The sequence below is a fragment of the Pungitius pungitius genome, chromosome 6 (assembly GCF_949316345.1).
Source record: "Pungitius pungitius chromosome 6, fPunPun2.1, whole genome shotgun sequence".
In the NCBI taxonomy this organism is placed as follows: domain Eukaryota; kingdom Metazoa; phylum Chordata; class Actinopteri; order Perciformes; family Gasterosteidae; genus Pungitius; species Pungitius pungitius.
In genome coordinates this window covers 5964721-5986202 of record NC_084905.1, presented here as the reverse complement: position 1 = coordinate 5986202, position 21482 = coordinate 5964721, and the positions used below count along the sequence as shown (strand labels likewise).

Below are 21482 nucleotides of genomic sequence, written 5' to 3'. Positions count from 1 at the left end.
GGAAAATGTGACATGACTACGTTTATCACGGTGGACCAACGTAGCCATTTCACGCTTTTTTTGGAGACTGGGTTGGGATGGAGAGATAACTAAACAGAGAAACGGGATGAGGAGAGGCAGAACAGGGGAGGGATGAGGGGATAGATGTAAACATGGTGGAACGGGGGGGAAGAGGATGAGGAGGCACATGCCACGAGAACTTCCAAAGAGGAGCAAGTATTAGAAAACGACAAGCGCAATAGTTTAGTCTTTAATTGCCTCCTGTCTATTTTTTCATTACTGCCCTACCTCTACCCTTTCCTCTCAATCCCCTGCTTCTTTACTCTCCTTGAAATTCACTCTGCTGCTGTGGCATTGTCCAATTGGACAATTTAACATCTCAGATGTACAAATCCTCAACATGCTGATCATTTCGCGAAAAAAAACCTATTACGATTAGTGTGGTGCTGATTGTAGTTGATGGAGCCGTGCAGCCGATAGGATGAGCACAGCCAAAAATTACAAAAACCATAAGTGCAACAGAGTTTTTTTTTCCATTGTTTCAGCATTGATGAATTTTATTTTCGGAACAATAACTTTGTTTAATTTGCAGTATTAAAACATTGATGTCAGCGGACTTGTAACAATCATTTTGTGGGAATAAAAATGGTCCCCCAGAGCAATTGATTTGAAGAATATGGCAGAGGTTCTGGTATTTTGCTTAGTCTCAACAAACCAGCCATGTTTTAGTCTGTCTTAATACTTTCCAGTAGTATTCCTATTTTTCTTTTAAATGGACATAAATGGCTTTCAAGGCCTCTAAAATGTAAAGAATCTGGTAAAAGAGCAATGCTTGCTTGAAGTGTTCTCCAGATTTCATTTGACTTTTAAGACTATTTCATACGTTATAGGTGATACGTTAACATAGACATTGGCTTGCTCTGACTGACAATTAATTTCTTCAAATGGGAAAAATATTGCTTGATAATTTCTACCACTTCGGTTTAATCATGAGCAAGAGATGATCATTTACAGCTCAGGACGCTGCGTGCAGCTGCGAATAAACCACAGTGTGTCTCACTGGCAATGAAGGAACCAGTCTCTGGTTGTCTCTCACTAATGTGTTTTTATTGTTTTGGGAAGATAACAAATGATCGATTGCAAGCCTAATCCTAAAGAGACCTGGGCTTTGATTACAGTTGCTGTTGGGAATGTAGTGCTTATCGTTAGGTAGAGCTTCAGGGAATCAATGTTAGTCAACAAAAAGTCCCCAATAAGCGAACAAAACCAGCACAAGTGTGCTCGCGTGTGTTCTTACCTTGTTCTCCAGTCGTCCAATCAGTTCAGCCAGCCGGTTGATCTGAGTGTCCAGACCCTCTTTCCTCACCTCTACTGCACCTGCAGCACACAAACAAACACACGGAGCCAACCAGTGCATTAAGTGGCATGGGCAGTTTCTGCGTGGTGATTACATTTCCTCAGACATGAGAGTGGTGGCGTTATCTTTCTCTTACAGTCGACAAAGGGCCCACAACAGAGGGTGCAAAAGTACAGCTGGCACAGAGCAGGTACCGTGCACATGAATAATAATACCACATGATGCTCTGTCCTCTTCCCCACTCACCACTGATTTCATTTTTTTTTGTTTTACATCATGAATATTTCATGTAAAGTGGGAGGCTGATAAATAGACAATTATATGTGTTTATTCGAAAGGAACTTGAACTGTTCAAAGATAATAAAGAAATAGATGAATGGGAAGCCAGCTTCTTTGAGGTGCTCTCTTATTCCATTGGGCTGTTTGTAATTATCTCTGGTCTTTTAGCGATATTTCATTTCGGCAGACAGAAAGTGTTTACTTTGTGGCAAATAAAAGCCACCAATCAGGTCATTTGTATTGATGCTTTTTAATACTTTATTATGCATAAATGAGATATATAAGCAGGATAAAATCAAGCTGTTTTAAAACCGTTCAAAACAGAATTTCATAAACACAACATATTACTTATTCATTCTAAAGAACTAGGATTTCAGTCAAAATAAATTGAACGGAAGATTGAATGTCATAGGGCTTGTTTTAATTCAAAGTCTGAAAGTTTAAAATTGAAACCGCGTTGCCACCATGTTGTTAACGCCTCTCTCTTCACCTTCTTGTACCTCGCTCCTGGGTTGCCATCCTCTTTCACCCCCCTGATGGCCGCCCTCACGGCTAATTGGAGCGTTGGCTGCACCACTCTTCATTAAAAGCTTTAACAGCGAGTCAATTAGGAGCTACCTCCTTCCACCCCAAATAATTGCACCCACTCGCACCAACTAAACCCTCCCCTGTAACCATGGAGACAGTTGGAGATAAAAGCCCAGTGGTCATTCAGACGGAGTTAGAAAGTTAAGTGTCTAGTTCAATTATAGGAGTGTGTGAGGAATTACAGCAACGAGGTGAGGGGACTGGGGGTGGTGCGCCGGGGAGAGGGGGGGGGTCTCTATAGGCTTTCTCCTCAATTAGATTTGAGTTAATCAACATTCACCCAATTTAACTTCCCGTTGAGTGTGCGTCGGTATTAAAATGTGTTCACATGAATCATTACACTAACGCGCTAAAGTTCACAAATGTTTTTTCTGCCTTGCTTTCGTCTGTTGTGGTTTTTAAGTTGGATCAGCACAAGTTGCTGCACGCTGAAGACCAAACGGCAGCACCATTTCATCTCTGGTACCCTCTCAAGATCCGATTTACAAAATATATTGTACTCTTTGAAAGTACAGGAGCCAGTATGAAGGCTGAGTACACGGTGCACAGGTCGGGCTCATCTAACCTCTCCTCTTTTTGAGATGTGGAGTTTACGGAGTACCTGCATCTTCACATTATGACCGACGTTGAGCGCATTGACACAGATGGCACGGCAGCGTAACATGAATTATTTACATAAATATGGTTGTTTCTCTGTTCAAGAAAAGAAAAAACAGCTACTTGGTGTAGAAAATTCTGCCAAATGCATATTATCTGATTTTAAATATGTGCAAATAGCGCAGGAGCACCAATATCAACACTGTGCTATATAAACCCTTTATAAATTTTTATAATATTTCATTCCACAATTATTGTGCATTCTTGTCATTTTATCACTGCCTATTTATAATAGATTCGGATCTTGTTTTAGTCTGTTTGCTGATGTAATGCTCTGAATTTCTGCGCTGCAGGACTAACAAAGGATTATCTTATCTTAAATGGCATTTGCTCGGCAGAGCAGCATTTCACCCTTTGAGGTGGAAACAGTTTGATTTTGTTTAATTACGTTTAATTTGCAAATGATTATATGGCTGCAAAAGCCATGCTAACCTTTTGTGAATTCACCACCAACTTAATGGCAAAATCAAAAAGTGTATATCTTAAATGGCGTCTAAACTACATATTTTTCAAGATATTGTAGAATACAATAATATTAGATAATTCTTTGCAAAGTATCTTTTTTGACAAGATGGAACATGCAGTTACTTGAAATGACAAAGTTTATGGCCAAAGGTGGGTGCTTTGTGCTGCATGACAAAGTAAGGGAGCAGATGTTGGCATGTCGGTCTGTAATATGTCACATATTGAGATTTATTCAGACAAACAGGATTGCTGTGTTGTATATCTTTATTATCACGCTATCAAAGCTTTGTAGCATCTATAAATATCAATGTTCTGCCAGTTCATGGGTTTGAGTTTGCATTAAATTACATGTCATTTAGCTGACAGAATCACGACAGCATATGTTGACTTCATCTCAGTCACATAATGTCAGGTCGAGCTGATCGTGCAAACGCAGATACTATTTGTGGAAAAATTCCGCAATTTGTGCTTGCATTGATATACCTGCGAAACGTAAAAGGAAAACGTTCAAACACCTTCAGAGAATCTAAATCCACCTTTCCCACAAGTAAGGACACACCCACTCTGGGTGTACGTATGAACATGATCTCACACGCACTTGGACAAACACACTGGCTTGTGCATGTGGGTGCATCTGCGCCTGAGAGAGCACTAGACAAAAAACTGCAGATCATTTACGTTTAAAACTCTTCAGCCGAGTGTCGCTTGCAGGAGTGGTGCACTGAAGCTGCACACAGCATACAACATGGCGTTGGCTGCCCGACTTCGAGGTGGTGGAGGATATTTTTAGCTACTGTATTCCCCTCCCCTTCACTCTTTTGTTTCGTACCCTTTTAGCCGCATCCCATTCACTGCTTTTTCTCCTCTGAAACCCCCCCCCCGCCTCCCCGCCTGTCTCCCTGCAAAGACTCCGATCAATTCACAGTGAAAACAAACATGACATGCAGAAATAACAAACGTTCATGGCAGACTCCGCCGCATGTATGTAGCGAGATGATTGGGGGAGGACCATGAGGGAGTGAAACAATGCCTCAGGAGTGCAGGAGTTATTGATGTGTATCGGAGGAGGTTAGGGCCTAAGACAGGGAGACGAGGTTTGAGAGTCATCCATCAATCGACTTGTCCCGACTCGAGGCAAAGCGCAGCCGACATCATGGTCTCCTGCAGGCTACAGTAGTCACAGCAGAGGGGGGGGGGGGATCGGGTTTTAGAACGCTTCATCCGAGATGCCGGGGGAAATACGGAAAGATATTTCCCACAGTCGATACTAAGGACAGAGTGATTAATCTGTGGGCGGATCAATAGTAAATTGAGAAGACGTGATATCAGAGTTCTACACAGACATTAATAAACCCATATCTCTATTTTGGGCTGATTGAGTTACCAGAACAACTTCATCTTCTATTCTGAATGGTTGCATGTGAGTAAACTAAAGCCTAAAGTGCAGTGAATCGAGCAGTCCCCTTTAATAGAAAAAAAATCTTTATTTGCAGAATTGAACCTGCCCCCACCGGTTTGGTTCAACGGAGGCTGCTCAGGGACCGGAAACCAGCGTCGAAGAGTTCTGAGATCAGGCGCCGCTTCTCCCTTCAGGAAGAGTGGGTGTGAGACTGTAAATGTGGGGAACTCGTGCTTGGAAACACATGGCAGCATAAATATTTCCAAGCCAGCGGCTGCAGTGCGTCGCTCAGAGGCCGTCTCTGACACGCTGTGAGCTCGCTGCGTTTCCCGCGTCACGGGCGACCGGACTGAAAGAGGAAGAACCGAGTGTCTGTTGGAGCAGTCGTCTTTGAACGGCGCTTCAAAGAGTTCTTTTTGCGCGTTAACCCAATCTTTTACATTTTGATGCCTACGGGCGTGCAGGAAAAAAAAAATGAATAGAAGCTGGGGTGCAATAATTCGTTGTTTTTGTGCAACATTTGCTTTAAAATAGTTTATGCAATGAAAGGTAAATATCTTGCAAGAATTAGTTCATGATGAGTTTCTCAATGCTTAGCACAAACAGTGCAATATGTTTGTGCTGAGCCACATTACCTCTGTGCACCAACTTTTTTGAAATGTTATGTGTATTGAAATTGTCGTACAGTATAAGACATGAGGCGTTAAGCATTCACATTATATGTGAATCAAATTAAAATCAAAAGCAGGCAAATCCACTCCCTTCATCAACAAGGTCGCTCTTTCTATCTATTTTTCACCCTCTTTTTTTAACAATAAAGCAAAAGCTTTGTCATTTAAATTAAATGGGCTTATGGTCACAGCAACAACTCTAGCTTTTCTCTACAGTTATTTGGTTTATGTGAAATTATTTTATTTGACCATTAAGGTGCAGGTGCGAAGCTGCTTTTGGAAAGGTTTGAAATAAGAATAAGAATATGTTTACTGACTGACTGTCAGTGTATTCTATGATTACATACAGTAGTCTGTTTTTTTTACTGGGGGATACATTATTACACAGCGGCACTGTAGTCTAGTTTTATTGGACTGCTTCGTCACTGTCAGGGGCCTTTGTTATCTCGTGCTCATATCTCTATATCAACGTTCCTGGATCTGAATCAGGGTCGTGGCCATATATCCTTGAGAGAGCAATTTAAAAAGTGGAGACTACCGGACTACAAGGAAAATGTATTTTCTTTAATCATTCCCAAAGACAGGTTACTCAATAATTAAGCAGGAACAAAACGCTTAAGGGTCTAAAGCAACTATCAAGGACTGTCCCTTAAAGATATAGTGTATTTATATATGACATTAGTAAACTAATAAACAGTTACAAATCAATCACACTTAAAGTGCAACTGTACAAAGATTGCTTTGAATTCATTTTAATGAGTATTATGCCACTAGCGTAATGCCGTTATGTGCATTGAAGAAATACATGCAAACAAAGTGAACTGCAAGTGTGTTTGCAGGCGGACTTGTAGAGGCAGGCTCCTAATGTTCCTAAAGTCAACCCAGTGGATAGGGTCTTAGTTTCATATTTTAAGTACACAAGACAATGATGTTGATCTTCTTAACATCCAAAATGAAGTAGAATAAAAGCTTGTTTTTGATTTCCACATGAAGTTATGGTTTAAAACTCAAAAATACACTCGACAAATGAAAATAAAATTAAAAAAATATATATATATTTCTGCTGAAATTCAGTGTTTATTTCTTCTATTACTATTTATTCCTGCAAGGGGCATCCCGACTAAGGATTTATACAGTCAGGATTTATATTGCTGACTGATTTTCTAATCATGTCCTCTTTGTCTCTCGTTGATCCCTTGTCTGTTTAAGCTTAATGAGTCTATTATTGGCCGAGAAACATGGTACTATGGCTCAGCTCTTGATTCAGGACCTTGGACAGCGCTATGATTGTCTGTGGCACTGTGCACAATACTGACACAAGCACAGATCCACATACAGAGGGACAATGTTTCTCACCCTGCTTACTTAAAAAAAAAATATTTTTTGCGCCTCCCCAGGTTGATTTTAGCAAAACGTTCATGAACTAAAAACATATTTAGCGCCTTGATAGTGGTACGTTAATAAGTGAGTGATAAAATATAGTTATAGTTTTTATAAGCACTATATCAAGAAATGATTTTTTTTAACACATTTTCTATCTCTGCGCCGTGTATTTCTCAATTGAGTCAGTTGAACACCTCATTTCTACCAACATGAGCAGGCTGTATCAGGGGGGTAAAAACACTTTTGTCAAGCAAATCTTTTGTCAGTGTGTCTTATGAACGACGACCTATTTGGATGTACAGGATTAAGAGTAAACTGTTCTGTGGAAGCGTGCGGGTGTGGGTATAAAAAGCCATCACTGCCATGCCCGAACCTGTCTGACACCAACGTTAAAATCTTTTCTTTGTGTGTGTGTGTGTGTCATCTTGAGACGATTTGTAAAAACCAAGGTAGCTGTTAGAAACGCTCTCCCCACTTAAATGCTTCCCCGTACTAATGCTTTGAGTCAACTGGATTATTTTGCTTCTCGATTAACCATGTGAAGTTTGTGTTGCATTTTGGTGATTTCATGTCCTGACAACTTTCAAAGTGTCAATTCTTCAGCGGCCGATTTGTTCGAGTGGGCGAGTGTCAAAGTGTCAAGGCGAGCGTGCGCTACAGAGTGAACCACCAGCTGGTGGAGCGAGGACGTCTGTGGCAGCTTGAAAGCGAGAGGGGGGGGGGGGGGGGGGCAGGGGGGCAGGGATGGAGAGCGAGGGAGCGAGAGGATGACTACCAGCAAAAGAGGAAAAAATATAAAGAGCAAGAGTAATGAGGGTCCTTCACACCAGCCAGCCTAAACCAATTTGGGTCTCTTTTAGTTACTGTTACACACCCCCCCCCCCCACACACACACACACACACTCCATTAAAAATCAGCATTACATTGCAGAAAATGTGAGTGTTAAGTGCTGACTGGACTCATGCACATCCTTAAAGGTTTGACCTTCTCCGTTAATCTTTCTCAGCCTTCACTCCATTTACCGACACCCGCTCTCTGCCTCCCCCCCAAGCCCCCTTATCTGCACCGATTTGTCCGCCGTAGGACACCTGCATCAAACCTGTGCACGTGGCTGTTGGAGAGTAAATGATGTAGGGATGAGTATGTACACGTGGGTGTGTGTGGGTGTGAGTGATGTCCCCGGCACGAGAGATTGTGAGTATTGTACAGGACAAGCGCACGACGGGTGGCCCCCAAACCACGGAGTAAGAAGCGCCGCTGCAGTGTGTGTGTGTGTGTGTCTCTTGTGTGTTTGTCACCTGAGGCAGTGTTGATGGTTCCGGCGCTAACTCTGTTGTTGGGGGGATAGTCGGGAACGGCGTTCTCGTTGCGCCTCTCGGACATCCGTGGACTCACCTTGGCAGGTAGACTGACAGGGAGAGAAATGAAGAAATAGAAAAATAGAGAATTAGATGATGAGAAACCCTGTGTGGGGGAAGAATGACGTGCGCGAGAGAAAAATGTTAGTCTCATAAGACTGGTTCTTGAAACACTGCCTGGTTTCACACATAATGACATACACACACATATCTTTTCACACCGTTAACCCTCATTGGCTCACCGTGATTGGGTGTGCTGCTCGTCAATAGCGTCCACGGCACTCTCCACGGAGCTCAGGAGAGACTGGATCTGATTGGATGACTCCTTCAGAAGGAAACGGGTCACAAACTGCTCCACGTTGCTTCCTTTCTCGTAAACCTTTGACAAAAAGAAAGGAAAATCGCTTTAATTGTTTGAAAAAACAAGAAGTAAATAATTCTGTGTTGTCAGGCCTAAATCATCTCACCCTCTCATATCGGAAGCAACAGCATAATAAGAACAGATTACAAACTAGAAATCAATGAACTCTTTAGTTGTCGGCCTCAATCACTGCTGCACACTGACTGGCAAAGACCAAGTGAATCCAGCATTCAGCTCAAAGCGTATTGACCCATAGGTGATCAATCACTGCAATGGACCCGTTTAAACTTGGCACAACTGCTGCATTGAAAACATGAGAGGAAATCTATTTGAAATTTGTCAACCTGAGCACTTTCTCAAAGAGTGGCATGAAAAAAGGAAAATGAGAGGACATTCCACCAAGAGAGTGTGAACACGTTGAGCTGTCAGAGGAGCCGGCAGATTCAAAATAAGACCGGAGCTTTTCGCTTTTACTCTTATGACCTTATCGCCGCCACCTTTTTAATTATTCAGGGATTTGACTGGTTGCTGAACACCTTCCCCTGATCACGGGCTTTCCCATCGCAGCTTAGCAACCGCAAAAATTCGCACAGCAGGCCTGTAGAGCTTCGCATTTCTCCTGGTCAAAAATACAAGCTTTGTCAGATAGGAGTGGCTGCCTTTCCAAAATGAGAAACACGGGCAAAATGATATGGCGGAATGGCCCCACTGCCTTTAAAGGCACTCTATGAGATAGACAAAGTATTCATTTTTCAACAACCATTTGCTATATAAAGACTTGGTGGAGTAAGGTCCACTCTCCCTCTGTCCGGGTTGCATTCCCAGAGCCCCCCAGTACATGTTAGTGCACGAGGCCGCTTACTATCACGGCTCTCATTTGGCAGTTAGAGCTTAAAAGGATGTACACACTGCACCGTCATCAGAAAAGCATTCTCTGGTTTCCCCCCTCATAGACACACGTTTGTGGGGTATTTCCAGTGGTAAATCTGCCAACTTTGTCATTGTGATTTGTGTGCTGTTTGAGAATGGAAAGAGTGGAGGTGTAACAAGAGTTTTTAAATGATCTTTGAAGGTCTACTTTATTGCTCCACAACTGGCGATTGCAACGACAAACTGAACCTTCAAGTGTCACGTGTTGCTCACACAAGTGCATCCCCAGAGACACAGAGAGACCTGACTATCAGGCCCAGTCCATGATTGACCAAATGCACTCCAGAGAGCCGAGTCAGTCATCCATGTCAGCTTTACAGCGGAAGGTGACAGTGCTGTGACAATTAAGGTTCCTGTGCGCTCAGCCGTTCTCGGCAGCACCGATCAAGGAGAAACGCTCCTACGAGACGCAGCATCACACGGGCACCAATCAACTTCCAACGTCACCTTCTACATGCGGGAACACGTGAATGCCAGCACGCAAGCCCTCAAACCCCCAAACAAACAAGCAACCTTTTATAGAAGAGGCTCATCAGAGCTGGTGTCACCGCAATGTGTGAGTGGCAATATATATTTAAAGTGCGGTTTAGCGCCACACTGCGGTACTCAGATCTCTGTGAAACCCTGCTGATTTAAACGGGAGAATACAGTACATGTATGTGATTGTGCCTGCCTGTGTGTGCATGATTGCTGGCCAACTGATTAATGTGTGACTGCTTATGCTCCTTGGCTCAGATTAGATTACTTTGATTTGATTTTAATATCAAATGAGAATTATGCCACTGGTGTAATTCTGAGATGTGCATTGAAGAAATACACAAACAACAAATGTATTTGTGTGCAATCTAAACTAGATTAGCTTGCCCTCCCTGTGCAATTTAAAATTTGGTTGGTCCCTCAAACTTCTTCATTAAAACACAATGGTAGAAGGGAGCCTTTTAAACATATTGGTGCATGACTGACTAAAAGGTAAATAAGGCAGATGAATACACACTTGAAAAAGAAGTGCTGTTGTCCAGTTTGGGGCCGTAACATAGTTCCACACCACGCAACACATGAGGCCAGTATTATGCTTGTCAAAATCCAATCAACGACATTTAGGAAAGGAAAACAAAGAAAAACAAAGAAAAAATACTTTAAATATTTTCAATGTCTACAGAAGGATCGTCCATCATACGAGGCCACAAAATCCAGTAATAAAGTATCACCCGACACTTTATCAACTGATGCTGTACTGAAGTGGTTTGTCGGGCAGTTGGGGACGACGCAGTCACGCCGCATTACACAGACTAAAAAGTGCAGTTTGGGTATTTTAGCCTTCTACAAAAAAAAAAAATCACGTTGAGTTGAAATGATTCTTTTGTGGAAATGTGCTCCACAGTTGTCGTTCTTCCTCTCCGTCCTTCCTGTATGTGCCCATAACTCTCTCGCTCTGCCCGGCGTGCCCCATGGGCCCGGCTACAAAACCTGCTATAGAAAAAGCTCTGATCTATAATTCACACAGATCAGTGACCTGGGAGGGGAAGCACCGTCTCTCTTTCTCTGCTGGCTCCCTGAACACAGTCTGGTGATTAGCTACAGTGTGCCTTACTGACAGATTGTTTGAAGAGTTCGAGGAAGGAGGAACGTGTGTGTGTACGTGTGTGTGTACGTGTGTGTGTGTGTGTTGATGGTTAATGGTTTATGTGTGAAGATTGAGGAGATGGCTCTCTGGAACTTTTAGCACATCCAGTACAAGGTTGAATGTTGTCCATCTGTATAGTTCACAAGAGTTTCACCATAGCCTTTGTTTTTAAACAGTGCAAACAGACAAAACAGAATGGAGGTGATGAGATGATGATACATGAGCTATTAGTTCCGGTAGGAGTGGTTGACATGCATGCAGCACGGCTACTAAGCCTGTGAGTGTGTGTGCGGATTGGTGGCATTTGTTTCGGATGTCGTGCTTTTCCAAAGATGAACAACAATTGCCCTCATTATCCTCCACCTTTTGATCTGCAAAAGTGTACAGTAAAGTGTTCCCCTGCAACCCACACGGACACACGGTTTCCTGTCTTACGATAGTGGTGGCTGATTACAGGGAGTTGTAGGTGGTAATCAGTGATTAGAGGTTTTTCCAGTTAAGGGGAAATTGTTCCATCTTGAGTGTCTCCTATGGAGATAAAGTAGACATGCCAAACCTCCCGATTTTTCCGGGAGACTCCCGAATTTCAAAGCCCCTCCCGAAAATCTCCCGGGCCGACTTTTCACCCAAATTTCTCCCGATTTCCACCCGGACAACAATATTGCTACACCATCCGTCACTGGGCGCACCGTTTCATACCTAACAATAATAAAGGGTTACACCTTGAAGTCAACCGCTAGCACCCCCCGGTTCCTTTTGAATATCTCCCGAATTCTGAGGTCTCACGGTTGGCAAGTATGCAGGAACGGCATCAGCAGAGGCAGGACTCAAACGCAGAGTGCGAACAAAAATAGTCAACTTCAAAATCCAAAATGCCAAGGGGGACAAAATGCAGACAGGGACCAGGAACAAATATTCATACCGAAAATACATTGACGCAACAAGGGGCACAAGACAACACAGGCAGAAACGATCATGGACACTGCAGACAATCACAGGGGATGACAGGACAAGGCAGGAAGTGAAGTTAACCCATGGACACAAGAGGCGTGAAACTACAAAATAAAACAGGAAGTAAACTTGACTTGCGGAAGATAGTTTGTCTGTTTATAGTGTGAGTCCTAAAGACCAATCGCATTCATGCAGGCTTTGATCACATGCAGGTGAAGTGTGGGGAGTAAAAAATTGCATCGCATGACAAGAATTTTTCATCTCAGAAGAGATATCTGCATCTAAATATATATATATATAATGTATAATCTTTCCTAGATATTGTCCCTTAACTCCATTCTCTGGTCCAAGCTTTTTAAACGGACCGTTAGACATGTTTTAGGAAGTCTTGACCTATTCAAATGAGAAGCTGCAGATATCTGATATCATAGTCAGACCAATAGTCAACGTGTCCTGACATGGAAGTGAGGAGGAGGAGAAGAAGAAGAATGCGCCTCATGTAGTTTGCAGCCTGTGAGCAGTCTTCTGCTTATGCACTTTCTTTCAACTGGTCTTCAGTCAGCATCAAGCAGAACAACGGCCACATTTCAGCCTTGTAAGCTGTTCTCTCTGGTGGTTTCCTGAGCTGCGTATTCTTTGAGTTTTTTTATTGAGTTCCATTGGTTTGATCTTTTATTCACCATGGCAACCGATTCAAAGTATTTTAGTGATGCAGCAATTGTGGTCTGTAAGAAGCTGTGTTTGTTTTAAACAGTGGTGTTTCCTTGTTTATCTCACCTTGCAAAGTATCGGCTTTAATTTTGCAGGTCTCTTCAGAGCTGGCCTTGTTTCACTCCAGCAGGACTCTATCTGCTGGGATAACTGAGGTTTGATGTGCAGCTCCCTGGCTGGCCCGCTACCTCTGAAAACCCCCACAACCCTGCTTCAGCTTCAGACAACCAATTAAAATGGTATCCTAGCAACCCCAATATGTCTCCAAGCAACGCCATTTTAGCAGTATGCAGGAAAAGATATCTGAGCGGCAGACCTCTCACACAGAAAGAGATATTGCTGTTTAATGGATTTTCTCTCTTCCCCCCCTGCCTGGGTATCCGTCTGTAACCACACACTCTTATAGTCTCATAGCAAGTCTGTGTAAGGATGCACAGACACACACACACACACACCCCGATAAACACCCACACAAGACTCATCTGGTTTCCTTTGGATATTATTCTCGTATTCTTGTATTCCCTAACCTTTTACAGTTGCATCCTCTTAAGATGAAGCCATCCCAGCTCCAACACTCACTAATGATATAGAGTTCAGCCACATGTACACACTGACGGTTTCAGTAGTGCAGAGTGCGAAAAGCGGTCGGTGGAAGGTTCCACTGCAACCTCCCACCGACACCGGACCTGCCGCTCTGACAGAGGAACCTACCAACCTATTGTGGCAATAGTGGCACAAGGAGTAGTGTGATGCGCTGGGAGCTGCAAGGTTGGTGGTTTGAATCCCGCCTGCCCCATGTGCCATGTTGAAGTGTCCCTGAGCAAGACACCTAACCCCTAATTGCTCCCAGGCAAAAAAATGTAACGCATGGGTAATAATGCAATGTAAGTCGCTTTGGATAAAAGTGTCAGCTAAATTACATGTAATGTACCACCGACCACTCGGCGGTTTGTGTATGTATTATTTATCTTGACTGCACATGCTCTGCTGCATACTCGTTCTGAAGATGTCCAATGACCGCTGCAGTTCGGAGCAAGATCGGATTGAATTATAAGTCGCTGGATGCTATCGGAAGCTGACGTTAGCAGCTGTGTCCTGTTTTTTGGGTTGAGGGAAGTTTAAACTCCATCAACATAAGTCATTTCCAAAGATGGCGTTTGGTGTGTCAAGCTTACAATTGCAGTAATTCGTTGGTACAATTGACTTCAACAATATATTCTGAGCAGCGTTTTTATCCTATTTGATGAAAAAAATGTTTTTTGCCTAAGCTTGCTAGCGACAGCAAAAGTCATGTAACAAGCTGCTGAGAATCTCGCCTCCACAGAGTCGAACAGAGCAGCACCATGCTGCAAAAACCAGGCTTAAGTGAGCCAAGTACGGCTGAAACCGTGACAGGAATAGCAGCGGTAGCTTGCCATCATATGGGATATTCGTGTTTGAGGTCTGGATTGAAAACAGCACGAAACAGGCGAATGCGACACTTCCAGGTTGATTGGAGATTTGAGTGGTGGAACTGGTTAGAAGCTGGCAGAGGGCCCCAGTTTGTTTGGCAACAGAAAGTGAGCCCATTAACCGTATTCACAAACATACACTCTCTTCAGATATCATGCCAGCCTTATTGGCCTGAAGAGACACAGCAAATGGCAAGAGAGGCAAGGAGGATGGTGGGGCTGGGAGTTGAAGAGAAACAGTGAGCTCTCCCTCTCTCCTACAGTCCTCTGCATTATTCATGCTTTGGGTGTTACCTCCTCAGTCAACACAGTTGACAACACAACACACACTGCCAGTTCTTTTTCTTTTCACACCGCCAAATACACACTTGCGCGCAAATTATAAATGTCCACAACATTAACAGTTGTAGGAGACGCCGAGGAAGCAGTCAGACAGTCAGTTGCATACATGCTGGATTGGAAGCTCACAAAGTCAAACTGCGCTTTGAACGCATTGTCTTGCAGCTAAACAGGGAGGAATTGTGTAAGTACAACGCACCCTTGTATGCAATCCTGAGAAGGGTATTGAGGTCAAAGCACTAAACAGGCTGGTTTCACAACAGTTTAACTGATGGAAATGAAAGTATTTAATGAACCTGAGACAAATGTGGAGCTGTGTTATCAACCTCCCTGACCTCTTTCCCGTGCCTCCACTCTGCCCTAACATATCGCCTCTCCTAATGCTTAACGTCGGCTGCTTTACTCATTCTGTGATTTCTGTTTCCCCTTCTATTATTTTTCTCTCCAACCCAAACCTCCCTTCCCTTCCTCTCCCTCTTCCTTCCCTTTCTTCTTTTCTCCAATCTAGCCCATCAATCTTTGTCCACAGCTTTTTGTGTTACGGAAACCAAAATCACCTTCCCTCCCCTGTCATCCGCTTCCTCTTAATCTTCATGAAGAGAAGGTGAGGAGGCTTGAGGCTTGTGTAGACAATAGAGCGGAGATGAAAGCAGAGATGATGAGAGAAAGGAGAGCCGAGATGGGAGAATGGGGGGAGGAGTTGGATGGGAAGCAGCTAAAGAGCTCATGGAGGGTCAGTCACCGGCGCGAAACAATTTCCTGAAAAGATTTCAGGAAAAAAGACAAGATTAACAAGAGTGCGAGACTGTGTGTTAGTGTGTGTGCGCTTGTACAATTGTCAGCGAGTGTGTGTCGGCTCGCTCGGCGAAGGCCCGCAGAAGTGCGAATGAGAGCGGCTCATTACATGTCGCATTCATACACAGAAGACAGGACAAGAGATTTAATGAATCCTCCGTCTTCTCTTTCTGTCACTTGCTTCAATTCTCATCCCCAACAATTTATACACACACACACACACACACACACACACACACACACACACACACACACACACACACACACATACACACTCTCCTCCTGGGAGCGGACATTAATTCTCTCCACCTGCTGGAGAGCCAATTAAAATTGTTTTCTGGAAACCCTTCTGATTCCAATAGTGCCATAAAAGCTCATGCACATGCACACCATGCATTACGTATCAATCGTGACATTCAGGGGGAATTTCTCAAAAAAGCCTAAGAAACCGTCAAGGTGTTTGGTTCACTGAAGTTGTCTCTTAAACTTTTCCTTGTGACGCGTAACTGTTGATGGCCGTCATCTTTGATCTGGTTCACAAAATCAGGCCTTGATGCCAAAAGAACTTGCAGTATATTGCGGAGCTGCGGCACCTGCTTGCAAACAGTTGATAGAGAGCTGAGCGACGTCTTAACAAGCTGGTTCAAGGTAGACCGACATCAACTCAACCGTCTCCAAGGCAACTGTCCCCAAAACCTCTTGCCTCCTGTCATCGTCGTAACCAGGAAGACTCTTGAGGGAATGTCTGCTGAAATGAGCTGAAGTGGGATGCAACAGAGAGAGCTACGGTTTTAACGTTGTTTCCATTGAGGAAGTAAAGGAGTTCAGGGCAAGGCAACAAACTTTCTTTCAAATTATCTTTGTATTTGTTTCTGTCCAACATAAAAGTTAACTTATACTTATTGCCATTCAATTTTAAAGTACTCAAACGTACAATTTCACTATATCTCACATCGTAAAAAAGATGACGCCTCGCATTTTGCAATAAATGTCGGTCTCACAAACATCTTGGTTTTCTATATAGTGGAGTTTACGCTTTGTGGTTCCTTTTCATATAATTCAGTACAATTAAATTGCAAGCACATTAAAACACATGAACCACGACACGTCTAGGGCAGAGCAAGGGCCGGCAGGTCTATATTGAGCCTTTTATTAAGTACAGGCAGGTTCATTGTTTACGCCTTCACCAGGTACATCACTGCCGGATTTGGCCGTGCAGAAGTGAGTGGTTTTCTGCAGCGAATATCCTTCTTTTGTTAATTACAAAGAATGAATAACTTTCTGAAGAAGGAAAAAAAATAGAGTTATTGGAAATGTTTGGACGACGCAAATCTAACATTCCTAAGCAGTCATCACTGAAATCTTATTCTAAAAAGTGCGTCTGTGCAAAAAAACAAAAAACAAAAACATGTTCCCACAAAAAGCTGAAGGTTGATTGTCAAGGTTATGAATGAAGCTTTGTAGAGTCAAACTAATCAGTACCGCCCGAGAATTATCTTTGATTAGTTTCATTTGTGTTCACTGATTTGGAGGGCTCTGTTTACCATTCAACGCTGTCCATAGACGCGTGGTGCTGAATCCAGACTCCTGAATCTAACTAAAGAAACTAAAGAACACAACTTAGCAGCACTTTAACACTTTTCCGTGAATCACGGCCAAAGACTCAATGTCCTCAGGAATCTTTCAGACTCGTTGGAGCTAGAGAAGTGACTTTTTACCAGGGCCGTTTGATGGCTCACAATGTAGTACATCCATAGTCACCGTTATTGATTACATATTTTATTTACTACAATTACAAAGTAGTAATTGTTTTTCTTTTCAGATTGTAAACCCTATTGACGGTAAAGAATGAGAGGGTTTTTCGTCAACGGTTTTAGGACTGTAAAAAGGGAATCGAAAGGCAATAGCAGAAGTAACAGACACAAAGCAGATTGTACTGTGTTTCCATTGCTGCAGCAATCCTTAAATCCAAAGGTAATTATGCGTTTGTAATATCTCATGGCTTACTCTAATTATTGACAGGATGATTACAATTAATGCTTTTGCTAATCTGATGCGAGGTCAGAGGTGATTTAATTACTTCATGAACAGCTGGCTTAGTGAATCTAATGAGCCTCTTAAGATGGGCAGTCGACGACAACGTGCACTAACTGATCTTTTAGAGTCAAAATAATGAATACTGCATGAAGTGAATGGAAAATGTCTGATTCACTTGAATTATTAGTTTGTTGGTTGCCCCTCTGGGAGCTCAGAGAGGGAGTATCAGCATCGCTCTGTTTTTTGGTTGTAGCCAATAGATTGTACAGGTATTGCATTAGATAATATGTTACAATCCAGTAGAGTCTCTAATTGTATATAAATCCTGAAAAGGTTGTGGGCAGGCTTCCGAACCCTGACAGAGCCAGTACTGCTGGCGTATAAATTGAATGGTAATTATGTGGAGACCCATTTCATCCTTGCTCCTGGGTACCAGCCAAGCTTTAAAGAGCAACCCCTCACCCACTCAGACACACACACTTTTTTGCAGTACGTTAGTCAAGAGCACAGTACAAAGTCTGCCCACCTATCCCAATCAGTCTTCCTCTCTGTGTATCCATTTAAATGAAAGGGGAGCTAATCAATTCTCACTGGGCTCTGAAAGGCCACAGCTCCGGCTCCAGCCTTCTGCTCAAGCTAATATCACGCTCTGTCTTTTGGCTCAGCCCACTACGCCTCCTCACACCTGTGGGAATTCTGATTATCTTTCTATATCTTGTTGTACAGAATATGGGTTTAATTCCCTTATTTGAATGGGGCAGGATGGGGGAGATGATAAGAGACAGGAAGGGGGAGGGCTGCATTATATAAGGCTCGGGGTCCAATAACGAGACCAGCCGTCCGAAAGAAGAGTGCAGGAGGAAAAAGATAAAGATAAGCAGTAGGTAGGTCCCGCTTGGCCTGCCGGATGACTTTGCTAGTGTAAGACAGAAAGACACTTGAGATCAAAGTGGGCAGAATGTGGGTTTGACACTACCTGGTTTAAAGGCTTATCAGGAAATGATTCTGAAACTTGTTTTGAGCATTCTATATCTTTCAGGAGGTGACCATTATAAATGAGAGTGTTCACACTACAAAGCATTTTATCATGGTGTGCTTGCCTTTATTTGATTGGCTGACACAGAGCCGTGCTACATAAGATTGCAGTGGTATCCTCACTCACCGAGAGACTGTCTCCATTGGAAAGAAATTAGGTTTCTCCATGCAGAGCTACAGCAGATCTACTTAGCACATTGACAGCTCCAGTGGTGGGTGTCAGAGTCACTACTGCAGAGCAGGCTCCACAGTGCTAGTCGGAGGTAGTATACAAATGAACCCCATTTGGTCCATTTTATATATCAGGGAAATCACATAAGCATTTGTAAAATAAAATAAACTGATTTGTAAAAAAGTGCCATAAATACTTTGTCAAAACAGTTAGTTGACAAGCTGGGCTTAGTGTCAAAGCTCAAAGAAAAAGTTCCTATTTGGCAATTTTAGATTTAAACCAAAGGCTAATCACTCATGTTGTTCATGATATAAGCTATTGTGTTGAGTTGCCTCTTAGCATAAGTCTCTGAGGAAATTACATTCTCTTCTGCTAAGCAGTGAGGGCTTTTATAGTGAAAGAGCATGTGGTCTGTGAAAGGATGGAGGTTGTAGTGTGCTGCCGTTGACATTGTGAGGGCAATAGAGGGTTTGCCATCTTGGTTGAGACTACATTGATCTACATATATTTCACAGATGCCCAGCATCATCGTTTTTCCTGAAAATCGGTGTGATAGTTACCACATGGCTTTCCTATCGATCACAATGACACAACGGCAAGGATGGAGACAAAAAGTGAGCATCTAATAGAAAGCTGTTGTTACAATGAATAAAAGCTCTAAACTGTTTTTGTGAGTGAAAACATTTTTTTAAATTTTGAAACAAAGACATTTTAGCTTAGTTCTCTCTCTCTCTCTCTCTCTCCCTCCGCCCCCCTCCCCCATGCCCCTACTCTCTCTTTGCAGTAAAATCTTTCGTAGCGGTGAAATGTGAAACACCTTCATCGATATTTGACTTGTCAGCAGTGTCTGTGATCAGTTGCTGTTTTCTACACTTGTCCACACCCTGCGCCACACTGCACGCAACAGACAATGTAATGATACCAAAGCCCCAAAGGCAGCACAGTGTGTGTGTGTGTTACCAAGAAAAGGACATCACGAATGAGTGTAAGAAGAAGACAATGATGTAGAAACCGCACTATAACAGAAGAGACTCGACAGATTGAACAGCTGATCATTAGAGATATACTCATGAGTTTGTGTGTGTGTGTGTGTGTGTGTGTGTGTGTGTGTGTGTGTACTGTTTGGCCAGCAGCAGCTAAAAGAGAGATAAAGACAAAGCTGTTGGATAGAGATATAGAGACACACGCAGCAGTCAGACGGCGACACACACACATAAGCAACAGACTTGCAGCATGGGCATGGATATGGGAGAGTTGCTGTGTGGACCAGCTGTTGTATATAGCACATGTGGAAAACTAGAATAACAGAAAAGGGTTTGCAAGAAGACGTGGTACTGCTCAGTAAGATTAAATGGCATTTTAAGAAAACTATAACAAAAGACAAAAGCAAATATCAACAGTCTCCAAAAACATGCTGCATCATGCTTCTGCTATCTGCTCCACTATGTTCACCAGCAAGTTGCAGGCCGCCTGGCAAAGTATAATGAGTGACTTATAGCTCTGTCACTGACAACGGTGATGATAAATGGTACGAGAGGGAACCGATGCATTAAACAGTGGGGGCCCCACCGCTCAACAAAGAGCTGAAAGTCACTAGAAAGCTTCAGAGCGATTAGGGGAGCTGCAGATTCACATGATGATCCTCTGCAGGCTTGTCGGTGGTGGAGCACTAGCGCATCACCGGTTATAGCCGCAAGCACAACGTTCATCTTAGGAGGAATAAAAACTAATAAAATAAAAAGGAAAAGTGACTCAAGCATAAAACAGTGACGACGGTTTATGAGCACATTTGGTCAGACAGACATCTGCCATCAGACTTCCACGAAACTGGACATGGAATAATGATTTGTCCCCAGAACATGAACTTTGTAGAAGGTGTGCTTGAGTAAGTGAAAAATGGTATTTTGACACCAGCCATCTATCACACACACTCTTACCTTTTTGGTGAAGTCCATGGCTTTGAGGATGGAAAGGTTGAGAGTTTCCAGCGAGGCCAGGACTCCCTCATAGTCCCCCATGTGCTTGGCAAAGTAGTCTGTGCACACACATAGACGCACAAATTCAAGATTTTTGCAAGTGTGTGACTTTTCATGTCCCCAAAATGGCTTGCACTGGTTTGCCTGATATGTGTAAATTATTATTTACAAAAACAATAATTGCATTTGACTGATAAGTACTACGAACAATAGATGAGTCTGAAATTGTGGGCAGCGGCTGTGAAGTGTGTGTTTGTGTGTGTCCACTTACCACAGAGTTCCTTCGTGTCAACATTACTATCACAGTCCAGCAGAGGAGCAGCAGACGGAGAGAAAGACAGATGGGGAAGGAAGGAAAGTAGGAAGTGAGGAAAAGGGCAGAGAAGAGCTGGGTCAGAAACAGAGGGAAAGCTTTTTGCATGCATTTTTATTATCCAAATGGTGGTTCCAGGTGTTGCATTTTGACAATGTAAGCAAACCAGTAATTTTTAAACCCTGCCACAAAGCCAGATCAACCTGGAGTGAGGGGTGGGGGGGTTCCTTGCCCTTTCCCTAGCCCCCTACTGCTTTGCTGGAAAACCTATATTTAACCTTTATTTCTCAACTTCACCCGCAGAGTTATTCTGGCACCACTCTGACAAAAGAAAACGAGCCTTTGTTGAGATACGAGTCCTCATTGGGTAACCGGTCAGATTGAAGATCCCTCAAATCGTTTTGAGAATTTCACACATAAAAGGCCCATCATTTACACATTAAGAAGCAATCCTGGGGTCAAAAATGGAACAAACTTGTGGAAGGGTTGAAACATTTTATGAGAATACGGACGTAAAGGGAGGATTTGAAGCCACAAAGGGATAAAGACAGCATGAGGTAAGGGGGGCAGAGAGAAGTGTTGAGGGTAGAAACGAAGAAGAGAGAGAGGAGAAGTCCCCGCAAACGGAG

At 43.1% G+C, this 21482-nt stretch overlaps 1 protein-coding gene across 2 annotated transcripts in view; it reads right to left on the bottom strand.

Moving 5' to 3' along the window:
* The window catches only part of necab2 (N-terminal EF-hand calcium binding protein 2), an 83242-nt gene that overhangs the window by 28281 nt on the left and 33479 nt on the right, over positions 1 to 21482 (bottom strand). For both annotated transcript variants that reach the window (XM_037451120.2, XM_037451121.2), the window contains exons 4-8: positions 20812 to 20837; positions 20502 to 20599; positions 8401 to 8537; positions 8099 to 8208; positions 1298 to 1377 (exon numbers count right to left, since the gene is read on the bottom strand). In XM_037451120.2, the coding sequence (XP_037307017.1) occupies positions 1298 to 1377; positions 8099 to 8208; positions 8401 to 8537; positions 20502 to 20599; positions 20812 to 20837 (451 nt within the window). The remainder of the gene's footprint in view (positions 1 to 1297; positions 1378 to 8098; positions 8209 to 8400; positions 8538 to 20501; positions 20600 to 20811; positions 20838 to 21482) is intronic.